The following is an 18,470-nucleotide window of genomic DNA, read 5'->3' as shown; positions in this document are numbered from 1 at the left end:
TCAACCTTCTGCTCCAAATTACCATTTTAAAAAATGCAATAGGCTTTTCCGGCCTACTAAAGGTGTCTGTCTGTGTGCCCCTGCCTGGTGTTGCCCTCAACTAAATAAAGCTGAGCTTCAACCTTCTGCTCCAAATTACCATTTTAAAAAATGCAATAGGCTTTTCCGGCCTACTAAAGGTGTCTGTCTGTGTGCCCCTGCCTGGTGTTGTCCTCAACTAAATAAAGCTGAGCTTCAACCTTCCGGCTCTCATTAAGTGGTTTTAAAAAAAAAAAGGGTGGTTAGGGCCTACTAACGGCTTCTGCCCCTCCCTGGTGTTGCCCTCAACTAAATAAAGCTGAGCTTCAACCTTCTGCTCCAAATTACCATTTTAAAAAATGCAATAGGCTTTTCCGGCCTACTAAAGGTGTCTGTCTGTGTGCCCCTGCCTGGTGTTGTCCTCAACTAAATAAAGCTGAGCTTCAACCTTCCGGCTCTCATTAAGTGGTTTAAAAAAAAAAAAATGGTGGTTAGGGCCTACTAACGGCTTCTGCCCCTCCCTGGTGTTGCCCTCAACTAAATAAAGCTGAGCTTCAACCTTCTGCTCCAAATTACCATTTTAAAAAATGCAATAGGCTTTTCCGGCCTACTAAAGGTGTCTGTCTGTGTGCCCCTGCCTGGTGTTGTCCTCAACTAAATAAAGCTGAGCTTCAACCTTCTGCTCCAAATTACCATTTTAAAAAATGCAATAGGCTTTTCCGGCCTACTAAAGGTGTCTGTCTGTGTGCCCCTGCCTGGTGTTGTCCTCAACTAAATAAAGCTGAGCTTCAACCTTCTGCTCCAAATTACCATTTTAAAAAATGCAATAGGCTTTTCCGGCCTACTAAAGGTGTCTGTCTGTGTGCCCCTGCCTGGTGTTGTCCTCAACTAAATAAAGCTGAGCTTCAACCTTCTGCTCCAAATTACCATTTTAAAAAATGCAATAGGCTTTTCCGGCCTACTAAAGGTGTCTGTCTGTGTGCCCCTGCCTGGTGTTGTCCTCAACTAAATAAAGCTGAGCTTCAACCTTCCGGCTCTCATTAAGTGGTTTTAAAAAAAAAAAATGGTGGTTAGGGCCTACTAATGGCTTCTGCCCCTCCCTGGTGTTGCCCTCAACTAAATAAAGCTGAGCTTCAACCTTCTGCTCCAAATTACCATTTTAAAAAATGCAATAGGCTTTTCCGGCCTACTAAAGGTGTCTGTCTGTGTGCCCCTGCCTGGTGTTGTCCTCAACTAAATAAAGCTGAGCTTCAACCTTCCGGCTCTCATTAAGTGGTTTTAAAAAAAAAAAATGGTGGTTAGGGCCTACTAACGGCTTCTGCCCCTCCCTGGTGTTGCCCTCAACTAAATAAAGCTGAGCTTCAACCTTCTGCTCCAAATTACCATTTTAAAAAATGCAATAGGCTTTTCCGGCCTACTAAAGGTGTCTGCCCCTCCCTGGTGTTGTCCTCAACTGAACAAAGCTGAGCTTCCACATTCTGGCTTTCGCCCTATACTATCAGATATTAAACTGCATTTGGCCTACTAGTGTGGTTAGGCCCTTGAAACAGTGTCTGCTGCTCTTGGGTTTGCTACTCCACTGAACAAAGCAATGCCGCCTGTTTAGTCCTGTTACCAATTTTGAACTGCATGTAGCCTACTTTATTCTTTGGCCCTATATCTGTTTCCTCCTCATCCTGCCCATTGCCCAGCCACTGCTAAATGAGTCTGCTGGTACATTGACCTAGACCACTACATTCCCCTTGTACTCTACACAGCCAGAATCTGACCCTGCTGAAAGTAAGGTTCCCCTTCCCGCATGTTATACCACCTTACACAGGGACAAAGAGGAAGGTGCAGATGAAAGTGCAGGTTCCTTCATCAGGTGGGGGGGCATACTCGTTGGCGACGTCACTGGCACAGGGCCCCTCAGAGTACGCAAAAGTGTCGCTGCTGGTGGGAGGCGCCCCCGCCATGCAAACACACCGCCGTACTTTGAGGGGCCCTGTGCCAGTGGCAATGCGAACGAGTGGGCCCCCCCCTGCTTGCTCAGGATCACAGCACTTGCAACTTTTAAATACTTACCTTTCCCTGCAACACCGCCGTGACGTAGTCCGCATTTCCTGGGCCCACGAAAAACTTGAGCCAGCCCTACTCCCCCCACAACTTTCCCCCAATTCCCTATGCCCAACTATTATTATACAGTTAATTAAGATTGGCAAGCTTCAGAAACAAGAATGGATGTTTTTGGCATTAAAATGGGCACTGTAGGTGTTTTCCTGGCCTCCACTCACTGCCGACTATGCTTCCCCATTGACTTGCATTGGGTTTCGTGTTTCGGTCGATCCCCGACTTTTAGCGATAATCGGCCGACTGCACTCGACTCGACTCTGGACAAAATCGGGTTTCCCAAAACCCTACTCGATCTTAAAAAAATGAAAGTCGCTCAACCCTATTCACCAGTGCTTTCTTTCTTTCTCAGGATGTACCAAACTGTAGATTTTGCCACTCCTAATATTGTAGCAATTTCTCGGATAGTTTTTTTCTGTTTTCGCAGCTTAAGGATGGCTTGTTTCACCTGCATGGAGAGCTCCTTTGACCGCATGTTTACTTCACAGCAAAACCTTCCAAATGCAAGCACCACACCTCAAATCAACTCCAGACCTTTTATCTGCTTAATTGAGAATGACATAATGAAGGGATTGCCCACACCTGTCCATGAAATAGCCTTGGAGTCAATTGTCCAATTACTTTTGGTCCCTTTAAAAACAGGGTGGCACATGTTAAGTAGCTGAAACTCCTAAACCCTTCATCCAATTTTAATGTGGATACCCTCAAATGAAAGCTGAAAGTCTGAACTTCAACTGCAACTGAATTGTTTTGTTTAAAATTCATTGTGGTAATGTCTATAACCAAAATTAGAAAAATGTTGTCTCTGTCCAAATATATATGGACCTAACTGTATATGTTTTCTTGTACTCTTTTGTACTCTGTACAGAAAAATCACATTTTGCCTTGATTTCCTAAAAATAAATGGAATGAGAATGCGCATTAGGGACACTGAGACAAAAAGAAGCATACTTATGGCCTCGTTATAGTAAATGATTGCCTATGGGAATGTTAAAATATACTTTGGGAAATGCTGCCGATACGGTAAACTTTAGATTAAAGACACCCATAAGTCTTCGATTGTCTGGCTGTCAGCTATCTCTTCCAATTCTTCCTATTCTTCTTGCCTCCGCTGAGTGCTCTAGTTTTCTCTAGAGTATCTACAAACACATCTGGATGCAACTTATCTCCTCACCGAACATTAGGATCAGCCATTGAAATTCCAGTGCCTCTTCCTCGACAACATCTGAGGGAAATGTCAGGGCATGGCCATGCACATCCTGCTGATACCAGTGGGCTTGTCCAACAATAGACCAATGTGTATGGGGTCTTTAAGTGCACAAATGTAGCATTCGTTTATAAGGGGTGTCGCATTTCTACCTCTTTAAGTGTGTAAACCCTTTAAATGTAAATGTGTTATGTGTTGTGATTTTGCTTTTTGCTCCCTCTAGTGGTCATTAGTGATTTGACTCTGGAGCGTCTGTCTTTTCCTATATCCTCACCTGGGCCGTTAGTTCAGGGGCGTTGCTATATAAGCTCCCTGGACCTTCAGTTCAATGCCTGGCATCGTTGAAATCAGAGCTAATCTGCTGTGCTCTTGTCCTCTGATCCTGGTTCCTGTTTTTCAAGCTAAGTCTGCTTCTTTGCTTTTTGCTTTTGTTTTGTTTGGTATTTTTGTCCAGCTTGTTCCTATCTGTATCCTGACCTTTGCTGGAAGCTCTAGGGGGCTGGTGTTCTCCCCCCGGACCGTTAGACGGTTCGGGGGTTCTTGAATCTCCAGCATGGATTTTTATAGGGTTTTTGTTGACCAGATAAGTTATCTTGCTATATTCTGCTATTAGTAAGCTGGCCTCTCTTTGCTGAACCTGGTTCATTTCTGTGTTTGTCATTTCCTCTTACCTCACCGTTATTATTTGTGGGGGGCTTGTATCTTGCTTTGGGGTCCCTTTCTCTGGAGGCAAGAGAGGTCTTTGTTTTCTTCTCCTAGGGGTAGTTAGATTCTCCGGCTGGCGCGAGTCATCTAGCGATCACCGTAGGCATGATCCCCGGCTACTTCTAGTGTTGGCGTTAGGAGTAGCTATTTGGTCAACCCAGTTACCACAGCCCTATGAGCTGGATTTTTGTATCTTGCAGACTTACACGTTCCTCTGAGACCCTGTCCACTGGGGTCATAACAGTATGCCAGGCCAGTATTAAATGTTTAATGCATTGCAGAAGTGGGATTATAAGAAAGAAAATTTTGAGTTTTTTTTTTCCCTCTCTCATTTTTTTTTTTCTTTTCCCCTTTACCTCAGAGTGGCTTAAGCTTGCTGCAGACATGAATGTCCAGACCTTGATTACAAGTGCGGACCAGCTTGCCGCTCGTGTGCAGGGTATACAAGATTATGTTACCAGAAATCCTAGGTCTGAACCCAAGATTCCGATTCCTGAACTGTTTTCAGGAGACCGATTTAAGTTTAGGAATTTCAGGAATAATTGTAAATTATTTTTGTCCCTGAAACCTTGTTCGTCTGGAGACTCTGCTCAACAAGTAAAAATTGTTATTTCATTTTTACGGGGTGACCCTCAGGATTGGGCTTTTTCGTTGGCGCCAGGAGATCCGGCATTGGCTGATATTGATGCGTTTTTTCTGGCGCTCGGTTTACTTTATGAGGAACCCAATCTTGAGATTCAGGCAGAGAAAGCCTTGCTGGCTATGTCTCAGGGCCAGGACGAGGCTGAGGTGTATTGCCAAAAATTTCGGAAATGGTCCGTGCTGACACATTGGAACGAGTGTGCACTGGCCGCTAATTTTAGAAATGGCCTTTCTGAGGCCATTAAGAATGTTATGGTGGGTTTTCCCATTCCCACAGGTCTGAATGATACCATGTCCCTGGCTATTCAAATTGACCGGCGGTTGCGGGAGCGCAAAACCGCAAATTCCCTCATGTTGTTGTCTGAACAGACACCTGATGTGATGCAATGTGATAGAAAAACCGCAAATTCCCTCATGGTGTTGTCTGAACGGACACCTGATTTGATGCAATGTGATAGAATCCTGACTAGAAATGAGAGGAAAATTCATAGACGCCAGAATGGCTTGTGCTACTACTGTGGTGATTCTAAACATGTTATCTCAGCATGCTCTAAACGTATATCTAAGGTTGTTAGTCCTGTCACCGTTGGTAATTTGCATCCTAAGTTTATTCTGTCTGTAACTTTGATTTGCTCACTGTCATCTTATCCTGTCATGGCGTTTGTAGATTCAGGTGCTGCCCTGAGTCTTATGGATCTCTCATTTGCTAAGCGCTGTGGTTTTATTCTTGAACCATTAGAAAATCCTATCCCTCTTAGGGGTATTGATGCTACGCCATTGGCAGAAAATAAGCCGCAGTATTGGACACAGGTTACCATGTGCATGACTCCTGAACACCGCGAGGTGATACGTTTTCTCGTTCTACATAAAATGCATGATTTGGTTGTTTTGGGGCTGCCATGGTTACAGACCCATAATCCAGTCCTTGACTGGAAGGCTATGTCAGTGTCTAGTTGGGGCTGTCGTGGTATTCATGAGGATTCCCTGCCTGTGTCTATTGCTTCTTCTACGCCTTCGGAAGTTCCGGAGTACTTGTCTGATTATCAGGATGTCTTTAGCGAGTCCAGGTCCAGTGCATTGCCTCCTCATAGGGAATGTGACTGTGCAATAGATTTGATTCCAGGCAGTAAATTTCCTAAGGGAAGACTGTTTAATCTGTCGATACCTGAACATACCGCTATGCGTTCATATATCAAGGAGTCTCTGGAGAAAGGACACATCCGTCCGTCTTCTTCCCCTCTTGGTGCGGGATTCTTTTTTGTGGCTAAAAAGGACGGATCTTTGAGGCCTTGTATTGACTATCGGCTTTTAAATAAGATCACTGTCAAATTTCAGTATCCTTTGCCGCTGTTGTCTGACTTGTTTGCCCGGATTAAAGGTGCCAAGTGGTTTACCAAGATAGACCTTCGTGGTGCGTACAACCTTGTGCGCATTAAGCAAGGGGATGAATGGAAAACCGCATTCAATACGCCCGAAGGTCATTTTGAGTACTTGGTGATGCCTTTTGGGCTCTCTAATGCCCCTTCAGTTTTTCAGTCCTTTATGCATGACATTTTCCGGAACTATCTGGATAAATTTCTGATCGTTTATCTGGATGATATTCTGGTTTTTTCTGATAATTGGGACTCGCATGTGGAGCAGGTCAGGATGGTCTTTAAAATTTTGCGTGAAAATTCTTTGTTTGTCAAGGGCTCAAAGTGTCTTTTTGGTGTACAGAAGGTTCCCTTTTTGGGGTTCATTTTTTCCCCTTCTGCTGTGGAGATGGACCCAGTCAAGGTCCGAGCTATTCTTGATTGGACTCAGCCCTCGTCAGTTAAGAGTCTTCAGAAGTTCTTGGGTTTCGCTAACTTCTACCGTCGTTTTATCGCTAACTTTTCTAGCATTGTGAAACCTTTGACGGATATGACCAAGAAGGGCTCCGATGTGGTTAATTGGGCTCCTGCTGCCGTGGAGGCTTTCCAGGAGTTGAAACGTCGGTTTACTTCGGCGCCTGTTTTGTGCCAGCCTGATGTCTCGCTTCCCTTTCAAGTTGAGGTGGATGCTTCAGAGATTGGAGCAGGGGCCGTTTTGTCGCAGAGAGGCCCTGGTTGCTCTGTTATGAGACCTTGCGCCTTTTTCTCTAGGAAGTTTTCGCCTGCTGAGCGAAATTATGATGTGGGCAATCGGGAGTTGTTGGCCATGAAATGGGCATTTGAGGAGTGGCGTCATTGGCTCGAGGGTGCTAAGCATCGTGTGGTGGTCTTGACTGATTACAAAAATCTGATGTATCTTGAGTCTGCTAAACGCCTGAATCCTAGACAGGCCCGCTGGTCATTGTTTTTCTCCCGTTTTGACTTTGTTGTCTCGTATTTACCAGGTTCAAAGAATGTGAAGGCCGATGCTCTTTCCAGGAGCTTTGTGCCTGATGCTCCTGGAGTCGCTGAACCTGTTGGTATTCTTAAGGATGGTATTATCTTGTAAGCTATTTCTCCTGATCTGCGACGTGTGTTGCAGAGATTTCAGGCTGATAGGCCTGATTCTTGTCCACCTGACAGACTGTTTGTGCCTGATAAGTGGACCAGCAGAGTCATTTCCGAGGTTCATTCCTCGGTGTTGGCAGGTCACCCAGGAATTTTTGGCACCAGAGATCTGGTGGCCAGATCCTTTTGGTGGCCTTCCTTGTCTAGGGATGTGCGGTCATTTGTACAGTCCTGTGGGACTTGTGCTCGAGCTAAGCCTTGCTGTTCTCGTGCCAGCGGGTTGCTCTTGCCCTTGCCTGTCCCTAAGAGACCTTGGACACATATCTCCATGGATTTCATTTCTGATCTTCCGGTGTCTCAGGGCATGTCTGTTATCTGGGTGATATGTGATCGCTTCTCCAAGATGGTCCATTTGGTTCCTTTGCCTAAACTGCCTTCCTCTTCCGATCTGGTTCCTGTGTTTTTCCAGAACGTGGTTCGTTTGCACGGCATCCCTGAGAATATCGTGTCAGACAGAGGATCCCAGTTCGTTTCCAGATTCTGGCGATCCTTTTGTAGTAGGATGGGCATTGACTTGTCGTTTTCGTCTGCTTTCCATCCTCAGACTAATGGACAGACGGAGCGAACTAATCAGACTTTGGAGGCTTATTTGAGGTGTTTTGTCTCTGCTGATCAGGACGATTGGGTGACCTTCTTGCCGTTAGCTGAGTTTGCCCTTAATAATCGGGCTAGTTCTGCCACCTTGGTTTCGCCGTTTTTCTGCAACTCTGGTTTCCACCCTCGTTTTTCTTCGGGTCATGTGGAACCTTCTGACTGCCCTGGGGTGGATTCTGTGGTGGATAGGTTGCAGCGGATCTGGAATCTTGTGGTGGACAACTTGAAGTTGTCACAGGAGAGGGCTCAGCGCTTTGCCAACCGCCGCCGCGGTGTGGGTCCCCGACTACGTGTTGGGGATTTGGTGTGGCTTTCTTCCCGCTTTGTTCCTATGAAGGTTTCCTCTCCCAAATTTAAACCTCGTTTTATTGGTCCTTACAAGATATTGGAAATTCTTAATCCTGTATCCTTTCGCCTGGATCTACCTGTGTCGTTTGCTATCCACAACGTGTTTCATAGGTCCTTGTTGCGGCGGTACGTTGTGCCTGTGGTTCCTTCTGCTGAGCCTCCTGCTCCGGTGTTGGTTGAGGGCGAGTTGGAGTACGTGGTGGAGAAGATCTTGGATTCTCGTCTCTCCAGGCGGAGGCTTCAGTACCTGGTCAAGTGGAAGGGCTATGGTCAGGAAGATAATTCCTGGGTGGTCGCCTCTGATGTTCATGCGGCCGATTTAGTTCGTGCCTTTCATGCCGCTCATCCTGATCGCCCTGGTGGTCGTGGTGAGGGTTCGGTGACCCCTCACTAAGGGGGGGGTACTGTTGTGATTTTGCTTTTTGCTCCCTCTAGTGGTCATTAGTGATTTGACTCTGGAGCGTCTGTCTTTTCCTATATCCTCACCTGGGCCGTTAGTTCAGGGGCGTTGCTATATAAGCTCCCTGGACCTTCAGTTCAATGCCTGGCATCGTTGAAATCAGAGCTAATCTGCTGTGCTCTTGTCCTCTGATCCTGGTTCCTGTTTTTCAAGCTAAGTCTGCTTCTTTGCTTTTTGCTTTTGTTTTGTTTGGTATTTTTGTCCAGCTTGTTCCTATCTGTATCCTGACCTTTGCTGGAAGCTCTAGGGGGCTGGTGTTCTCCCCCCGGACCGTTAGACGGTTCGGGGGTTCTTGAATCTCCAGCGTGGATTTTTATAGGGTTTTTGTTGACCAGATAAGTTATCTTGCTATATTCTGCTATTAGTAAGCTGGCCTCTCTTTGCTGAACCTGGTTCATTTCTGTGTTTGTCATTTCCTCTTACCTCACCGTTATTATTTGTGGGGGGCTTGTATCTTGCTTTGGGGTCCCTTTCTCTGGAGGCAAGAGAGGTCTTTGTTTTCTTCTCCTAGGGGTAGTTAGATTCTCCGGCTGGCGCGAGTCATCTAGCGATCACCGTAGGCATGATCCCCGGCTACTTCTAGTGTTGGCGTTAGGAGTAGCTATTTGGTCAACCCAGTTACCACAGCCCTATGAGCTGGATTTTTGTATCTTGCAGACTTACACGTTCCTCTGAGACCCTGTCCACTGGGGTCATAACAGTTATGCTGCTATGTAATGTTGTGTAATGTAGGGCAAGTGTAGAAACTATCATGGGACACTAGATGGGGCTCCACTTTATACATAGTTTGGTGGGAGGGGCTGCCTTTGATAAGTAAGAGTGTCTTCCTATTTGTTAGTAAGAGCCTGGGAGCAGAACAGCTCAGGAGGGCCGTAGTGCCCAATTACTCCTGTGGGGCCTAACGCCCAGGACCGCACAGAGACAGCCCCATAACTACAAGTAATGTACCCAGACATACAGTGTCTGGATGGACAAAGAATACAGCAGAGTCAGCAGCGCTTTCCACGGTACGGGACAGAAGTTTAGAGGCGGTCCTTAACAAGTACAGGTTGGGCTGATGCCTTCCATACCGGTGCGAAACGGATGGAGGAACACTCAGGTGTATTGAGCTCACACAGGGAGGATGCTGCATTATCACAAGAGGTGGTATGTCCCTGTATTGTACTGCAGGATGTAGAGGAAAGCGTAGGGACAGCGAAGGATGTTTTGTTTGCGTGGAACCTGATGATAATGCTGTTACTGACTGGAATGTGCTGAGAAAATCAAATAGTAAAGTTCTACATTTTAAGTTGGAAAATGACTCTGTCTCATATTGTACTATGGAAGCAGCAGAACCACTGCCAGCACGATGGGACCCATATGGTGCAGAGGGTGAAGCGACAGGTATGCCTCAGAAGGGACAGTGCTTACATGTAATGGGGGCCAGAGCATGTGTAATTAGTTAATCTCAGCCACGACTACAGCTCTGGCTCTACACATTACACATTCATAGCCTAAAATCAAATGTACTATCAAAATTTTGAGTAAAATTACCTACGATATTGCCAAATAGTGCACACATGTTTCACCTTTTTGGAAGTTTCAGGCATCAAACCTGTTGTCTCACACTTGTCAATGGAACTCACCTTTGGTTAGATAAGTCAAAGCCTTCTCTTTTATTTTCGGTGTTAGTTTCTTGGTGCTCTCCAAATATTTTACAATATGAGAAATTGGAATAAAATTCACCATATTCTGTACCCCAGATCCAGAGGGAAGTTCAAGTGACTCTCCAATGTTAGAAATGGTTCTGCCCATTAAGTCACCTACCAAAACAAAACCAACAAACGATGGCTGACCCACTGATTTCATAAAGCTTTGTACAATTTCACAATCATAACTATTTCTTTACTTATTTCTTTTTTTTCTCACCTAAAACAGTGATATAGGCTTGGTCTGAATCTGGCACCATCTTCTCTGGAACTTCCAGCGTAACCGTTTTCCTTATACTGTCACCTAAGAGAATAGGAAACACCTTTGTGAAGTGGACTTGGATGAGAATGTATCCTGATAACTTATTTATTATTTTTTATTTTATAATTGTTTGTGTTTTTGCCTTAGTTATTATTTTGTTTAGAGGTAGAATACATCACAAATTTCTTTAGCTTTATTATGACGTGATTTTTTTTCTGAAAAAAAAAAGTGGCTAAATTCATGTCAGAAAATAAGCTGTGAATTCCATGTAAGAGAGTAGATGTGAGTAAAGGAACTTTTACAATTGAAATCTGGCTGGCAGTATTGGTTCATCTATAACTTTAAAGTAAATGTCGCTCCATTTATTTACATTTCTTTTTTTTAATACTTTATTACTCAGGCTTGGACTGGCCCACAGTAGAGCTGGTGAATCCTCTGGTGGGCCACTGTGCAGAAGCGCTAATGGGTGAGGCTAAAACACTTGATTTGATATTTAAAAAGAAAGGCATCAACTAATGATTCATTAAACAAACAACCCAGTTTAATATTATTTTGCAGCATAAGTAAATTTATCTACTAGGTTTGTTATTTTTGCATGTAGCTGAACAGTGGGTCGATAGATTAAATGTTACTGCTGGGTCCTTGTCACACCAGATCAGCACTACTTATTCAGCAGTTATCTATTTTTTTTTCTCTTACAAAACTCATAATTAGAGCTTTAGTTTTCTTAACAAGAGCTCCAAATCTCCTACATAGGCTTAATGTTTAAAAAATACAATTCCTTCTTCTTGCAACTGACAACAGCAGAAGTTTTAAGTTGTGTTTTTAGTTAAAAGTGCTGAGAAAATTTACCAAACTTGTATATACAGTATATCTTAAACATAATCCCAACAACAGTTCTTTACCTGATGGGCACAGGAGAAATGACTGTGTGTTTTCTTCTAAAATTCCAGAGGGCTGGTGAAAGAAAAAAAAAAAAAAACTTTATTAATGCCATGAATTAACATCTAAATATTAACCCCTTCATGACCTTGCTGTTTTTTGCAATTCTGACCAGTGTCCCTTTATGAGGTAATAACTCAGGAACGCTTCAACGGATCCTAGCGATTCTGAGATTGTTTTTTCGTGACATATTGGGCTTCATGTTAGTGGTAAATTTAGGTCGATAATTTCTGAGTTTATTTGTGAAAAAAACGGAAATTTGGCAAAAATTTTAAAAATTTCGCAATTTTCACATTTTGAATTTTTATTCTGTTAAACCAGAGAGTTATGTGACACAAAATAGTTAATAAATAACATTTCCCACATGTCTACTTTACATCAGCACAATTTTGGAAACACATTTTTTTTTTGCTAGGAAGTTATAAGGGTTAAAATTGTCGCGTTTGGAAAGCCCCTGTGTGCCTAAACATTGGAGCTCCTCCACAAGTGACCCCATTTTGGAAACTAGACCCCCCAAGGAACTCATCTAGAGGCATAGTGAGCACTTTAAACCCCCAGGTGCTTCACAAATTGATCCGCAAAAATGAAAAAGTACTTTTTTTTCACACAAAATTTCTTTTAGCCTCAATTCTTTCATTTTCACATGGGCAACAGGACAAAATGGATCCTAAAATTTGTTGGGCAATTTCTCCTGAGTATACCGATACCTCATATGTGGGGGTAAACCACTGTTTGGGTGCACGGCAAGGCTCGGAAGGGGAGGCGTGCCATTTGACTTTTTGAATGGAAAATTAGCTCCAATCGTTAGCGGACACCATGTCGCGTTTGGAGAGCCCCTGTGTGCCTAAACATTGGAGCTCCCCTACAAGTGACCCCATTTTGGAAACTAGGCCCGCCAAGGAACTTATCTAGATGCATAGTGAGCACTTATAACCCCCAGGTGCTTCACAGAAGTTTATAACGCAGAGCCGTGAAAATAAAAAAATAATTTTTCTTTCCTCAAAAATGATTTTTAGCCCAGAATTTTTTATTTTCCCAAGGGTAATAGGAGAAATTGGACCCCAAATGTTGTTGTCCAGTTTGTCCTGAGTATGATGATACCCCATATGTGGGGGTAAACCACTGTTTGGGCGCACGGCAGGGCTCGGAAGGGAAGGCACGCCATTTGGCTTTTTGAATGGAAAATTAGCTCCAATCATTAGCGGACACCATGTCGCGTTTTGAGAGCCCCTGTGTGCCTAAACATTGGAGCTCCCGCACAAGTGACCCCATTTTGGAAACTAGACCTCCCAAGGAACTAATCTAGATGTGTGGTGAGCACTTTGAACCACCAAGTGCTTCACAGAAGTTTATAACGCAGAGCCATGAAAATAAAAAATAATTTTTCTTTTCTCAAAAATGATTTTTTAGCCCACAATTTTTTATTTTCCCAAGGGTCATAGGAGAAATTGGACCCCAAAAGTTGTTGTCCAGTTTCTCCTGAGTACGATGATACCCCATATGTGGGGGTAAACCACTGTTTTGGCACACGTCGGGGTTCGGAAGGGAAGTAGTGACGTTTTGAAATGCAGACTTTGATGGAATGCCCTGCGGGCGTCAGGTTGCGTTTGCAGAGCCCCTGATGTGCCTAAACAGTAGGAACTCCCCACAATTGACTCCATTTTGGAAACTAGACCCCCAAGGGAACTTATCTAGATGTGTAGTGAGCACTTTGAACCCCCAAGTGCTTCACAGAAGTTTATAACGCAGAGCCATGAAAATAAAAAATGTGTTTCCTTTCCTCAAAAATATTTTTTTAGCCCAGAATTTTTTTATTTTTGCAAGAGTAACAGGAGAAATTGGACCCCAAAAGTTGTTGTCCAGTTTCTCCTGAGTACGCTGATACCCCATATGTGGGGGTAAACCACTGTTTTGGCACACGTCGGGGTTCGGAAGGGACGTAGTGACGTTTTGAAATGCAGACTTTGATGGAATGCTCTGCGGGCATCAGGTTGCATTTGCAGAGTCCCTGATGTGCCTAAACAGTAGGAACTCCCCACAAGTGACTCCATTTTGGAAACTAGACCCCCAAGGGAACTTATCTAGATGTGTGGTGAGCACTTTGAACTCCCAAGTGCTTCACAGAAGTTTATAACGCAGAGCCGTGAAAATAATAAATGTGTTTCCTTTCCTCAAAAATATTTTTTTAGCCCAGAATTTTTTATTTTTGCAAGAGTAACAGGAGAAATTGGACCCCAAAAGTTGTTGTCCAGTTTCTCCTGAGTACGCTGATACCCCATATGTGGGGGTAAACCACTGTTTGGGCACATGCCGGGGCTCGGAAGGGAAGTAGTGACGTTTTGGAATGCAGACTTTGATGGAATGGTCTGCGGGCATCATGTTACGTTTGCAGAGCCCCTGATATGCCTAAACAGTAGAAACCCCCCACAAGTGACCCCATTTTGGAAACTAGACCCCCAAAGGAACTTATCTAGATGTGTGGTGAGCACGTTCAACCCCCATGTGCTTCACAGAAGTTTACAACGCAGAGCCGTGAAAATAAAAAATCATTTTTCTTTCCTCAAAAAAGATGTTTTAGCAAGCAATTTTTTATTTTCACAAGGGTAACAGGAGAATTTGGACCCCAATATTTGTTGCCCAGTTTGTTGTGAGTACGCTGATACCCCATATGTGGGGGTAAACCACTGTTTGGGCACACGTCAGGGCTCGGAAGGGAAGTAGTGACATTTGAAATGCAGACTTTGATGGAATGGTCTGCGGGCGTCACATTGCATTTGCAGAGCCCCTGATGTGCCTAAACAGTAGAAACACCCCACAAGTGACCCCATTTTGGAAACTAGACCCCCGAAGGAACTTATCTAGATGTGTGGTGAGCACTTTCAACCCCCAAGTGCTTCACAGAAGTTTATAACGCAGAGCCGTGAAAATAAAAAATAATTGTTCTTTCCTCAAAAATTATGTTTTAGCAAGTAATTTTTTATTTTTGCAAGGGTAACAGGAGAAATTGGACCCCAACAGTTGTTGCCCAGTTTGTCCTGAGTACGCTGGTACCCCAAATGTGGGGGTAAACCACTGTTTGGGCGCACGTCGGGGCTTGGAAGGGCTGGAGCACCATTTGACTTTTTGAACGCAAGATTGGCTGGAATCAATGGTGGCGCCATGTTGCGTTTGGAGACCCCTGATGTGCCTAAACAGTGGAAACCCCTCAATTCTAACTTCAACACTAACCCCAACACACCCCTAATCCTAATCCCAACTGTAGCCATAACCCTAATCACAACCCTAACCCCAACACACCCCTAACCACAACCCTAACCGCAACACAACCGTAACCCTAATTCCAACCCTAATCCTAACCCTAATCCCAACCGTAACCCTAATCCCAACCCTAACCACAACTGTAACCCCAACACACCCCTAACCCTATCCGTAACCCTAACCACAAGCCTAATCTTAACCCTATTTCAAACCCTAGCCCTAATTCCAACCCTAACTCTAATTCCAACCCTAACCCTAAGGCTATGTGCCCACGTTGCGGATTCGTGTGAGATTTTTCCGCACGATTTTTGAAAAATCTGCAGGTAAAAGGCACTGCGTTTTGCCTGCGGATTTACAGCAGATTTCCAGTGTTTTTTTGTGCGGATTTCACCTGCGGATTCCTATTGAGGAACAGGTGTAAAACGCTGCGGAATCCGCACAAAGAATTGACATGCTGCGGAAAATACAATGCAGCGTTTCTGCACGGAATTTTCCACACCATGGGCACAGCGGATTTGGTTTTCCTTAGGTGTACATGGTACTGTAAACCTGATGGAAAACTGCTTCGAATTCGCAGCGGCCAATGCGCTGCGGATCCGCGGCCAATCCGCTGCCAATCCGCTGCGGATCCGCGGCCAATCCGCTGCCAATCCACTGCAGATTCGCGGCCAATCCGCTGCGGATCCGCTGCGGATCCGCGGCCGATCCGCTGCGGATCCGCGGCTGATCCGCTCTGTGTGCACATGCCATAACCCTACCCCTAACCCTACCCGTAACCCTAACCCTACCCCTAACCCTACCCCTAGTTCTAACCCTAGTTCTAACCCTAACCCTAGTGGAAAAAGAAAAAAAAATCTTTTCTTTATTTTATTATTGTCCCTACCTATGGGGGTGATAAAGGGGGGGGGTTTATTTATTATTTTTTTATTTTGATCGCTGTGGTAGAACCTACCACAGCGATCAAAATGTACTTGTAACGAATCTGCCAGCCGGCAGATTCGGCGGGCGCACTGAGCATGCGCCCGCCATCTTGGAAGATGGCGGCGCCCAGGGAGAAGACGGACCGACTTCGGGAGGATCGGTAAGTATGAGGGGGTGGTGGGGGGGTGGATCGGAGCACAGGGGGGGGATCGGAGGACGGGGGGAGCGGACAGGAGCACGGGGGAGCGGACAGGAGCATGGGGGAGCTTACAGGGGGACGGAGGGGGGTACCGGACAGAACGGAGGACTGGGGAGGAGATCGGGGGCGGTGGGGGGGGCCAAAACATGATTTCCAGCCATGGCAGATGCTATTGCAGCATCGGCCATGGCTGGATTGCAATATTTCACCATTTTCATAGGTGAAATATTGCAAATTGCTCTGATTGGCTGTTGCACTTTCAACAGCCAATCAGAGCGATCGTAGCCACGTGGGGGCAAAGCCACCCCCCCTAGGCTGAAGTACAACTCCCCCTCTCCCTGCAGATCGGGTAAAATAGGAATTAACCCTTTCACCCGATCTGCAGGGATGCGATCATTCCATGACGCCACATAGGCGTCATGGGTCGGGAAGGGGTTAATAACATTGCAACTGTCATTATCCGTTCCAGGGTTTAGTCCTGTCTGCTCTTTTTCCGGGCGGATCATGTCAAGGGTTAACTTTGTTCTGCCTCATTCTGGGCTCAGGTATTCTGCTGGTGGTGTCAGCTATAGTTCTGTCATCCGCATGTGAACCTGACTCTGGTAACTCTTGATTTGTCCTGCTGTGATCCCTGACTTGTCCCGTGTCTGTTTACTCCCTCTGTCTACCCTTTTCCCATCCTTTCTCTGACTATCTTCTTGATTCTCCGGTTCTGACCTCCTGGCTTGGCTATTGACTCCGTTACTGTTTGTCCCTATTGTACGGTATATTGCCCGTTCTGGTGTACTGATCTCTTGCTACGTTCTGACTATCCGTTCTGTCTGATCCTTTTGCACTGTCCTTCTATCTCGTGCTTTGACTCGGCTTGTCTGACCACTCTCTCGCCACTTGGTGGCGTCTGTGCTGCTGATCTGTGGTGCTTCTTTGTGTGCGCAGTCTCACTTCCCTCCCAAGCTCTCTCTGGTGGAGGTTGCGTTATACTGCACTGCAGCAGCATGACAGCAACAACGTACAGTTCTGGTACTGTTAGTGCTTTCATAATCTTAATAAGAGAATTTTGTCATCTAATAATAATTCAAAATAACATAAACATATTTTTTCAATATAAAATGATTGTTGCTTTGGTTGTATTTGATTTTATTGGTGGCTTCCATTGCAAATATTGTCCTGTAATGATCACATGCACTGAAGTGCTTTTCTACACTGGAGAGGTCCATAGCACTCCGCATAGTCACTTGCTTTTTGTTAATATGATATCAGTAAAGAGCGATGCAATTGGGATTTATAGGTGGTTTTCTATGCTGCTGGTGAAGTTCTATGGATGAACCAGAACATACAGGATGAAGGAACATGCGTTTTTTATTATCTATGCTTTTCAACATTATCCAACTTCTTTCTCTGGTTATAACCACAGGAAAAAGATGCATAGACAAACAACCCATTTTGTATGGTTCTCTAGTGGACCATAGCAAAGACTAGTGGACCATACCAAAGACTAGTGGACCATATAAGGCCGGTTGTTTGTTAATCTTGTTACTGTGGTTTTATCCTGAGGAAGATGTTGAATAGCTTTGAAACGCATGGATATAAAAAAGTGCATGTTCCTTTATCCTATGTGTTCTGATTCATCCGTGGAACTTAACCCCTTCCTGACCCATGACGCCACGTAGACGTCATGAAAACCCGTGCCAATCCGACCCATGACGCCTATGTGGCGTCATGGAATGATCGCGTCGCTGCAGATCGGGTGAAAGGGTTAACTCCTATTTCACCCGATCTGCAGAGAGAGGGGGAGTTGTACTTCAGCCCAGGGGGGGTGGCTTTGCCCCCACGTGGCTACAATCGCTCTGATTGGCTGTTGAAAGTGCAACAGCCAATCAGAGCAATTTGCAATATTTCACCTATGAAAATGGTGAAATATTGCAATCCAGCCATGGCCGATGCTGCAATAGCATCTGCCATGGCTGGAAATCATGTTTTGGCCCCCCCCACCGCCCCCGATCTCCTCCCCAGTCCTCCGTTTTTGTCCGGTACCCCCCTCCATTCCCCTGTCCGCTCCCCCGTGCTCCTGTCCGCTCCCCCAGTCCTCCGATCCCCCCCCTGTGCTCCGATCCACCCCCCACCACCCCCTCATACTTACCGAGCCTCCCGAAGTCGGTCCGTCTTCTCCCTGGGCGCCGCCATCTTCCAAAATGGCGGGCGCATGCGCAGTACGCCCGCCGGCCGGCAAATGCGTTCCATGTACATTTTGATCACTGTGGTAAACTTATCACAGTGATCAAAATAAAAAAATAGTAAATTACCCCCCCCTTTATCACCCCCATAGGTAGGGACAATAATAAAATAAAGAAAATATATATTTTTTCCACTAGGGTTAGAACTAGGGTTAGGGTTAGAACTAGGGTTAGGGTTAGAACTAGGGTTAGGGGTAGGGTTAGGGTTAGGGTTAGAACTAGGGTTAGGGGTAGGGTTAGGGTTAGAACTAAGGTTAGCGTTAGAATTAGGCTATGTGCACACGGTGCGGATTTGGCTGCGGATCCGCAGCGGATTGGCCGCTGCGGATTCATAGCAGTGTTCCATCAGGTTTACAGTACCATG

At 45.2% G+C, this 18,470-nt stretch overlaps 1 protein-coding gene across 1 annotated transcript in view; it reads right to left on the bottom strand.

The window, feature by feature from the left end:
• LOC143769711 (alpha-2-macroglobulin-like protein 1) overlaps positions 1–18,470 on the bottom strand; it is a 135,897-nt gene that overhangs the window by 65,220 nt on the left and 52,207 nt on the right. The window contains exons 22-24 of the mRNA XM_077258497.1: positions 11,458–11,509; positions 10,511–10,594; positions 10,228–10,404 (exon numbers count right to left, since the gene is read on the bottom strand). Coding sequence (XP_077114612.1) covers positions 10,228–10,404; positions 10,511–10,594; positions 11,458–11,509 — 313 coding nt within the window. The remainder of the gene's footprint in view (positions 1–10,227; positions 10,405–10,510; positions 10,595–11,457; positions 11,510–18,470) is intronic.

The sequence above is a fragment of the Ranitomeya variabilis genome, chromosome 4, assembly GCF_051348905.1.
Source record: "Ranitomeya variabilis isolate aRanVar5 chromosome 4, aRanVar5.hap1, whole genome shotgun sequence".
Classification (NCBI taxonomy): domain Eukaryota; kingdom Metazoa; phylum Chordata; class Amphibia; order Anura; family Dendrobatidae; genus Ranitomeya; species Ranitomeya variabilis.
Note: the sequence above shows the minus strand (reverse complement) of the source record. Positions and strands in the feature narration are given on the sequence as shown.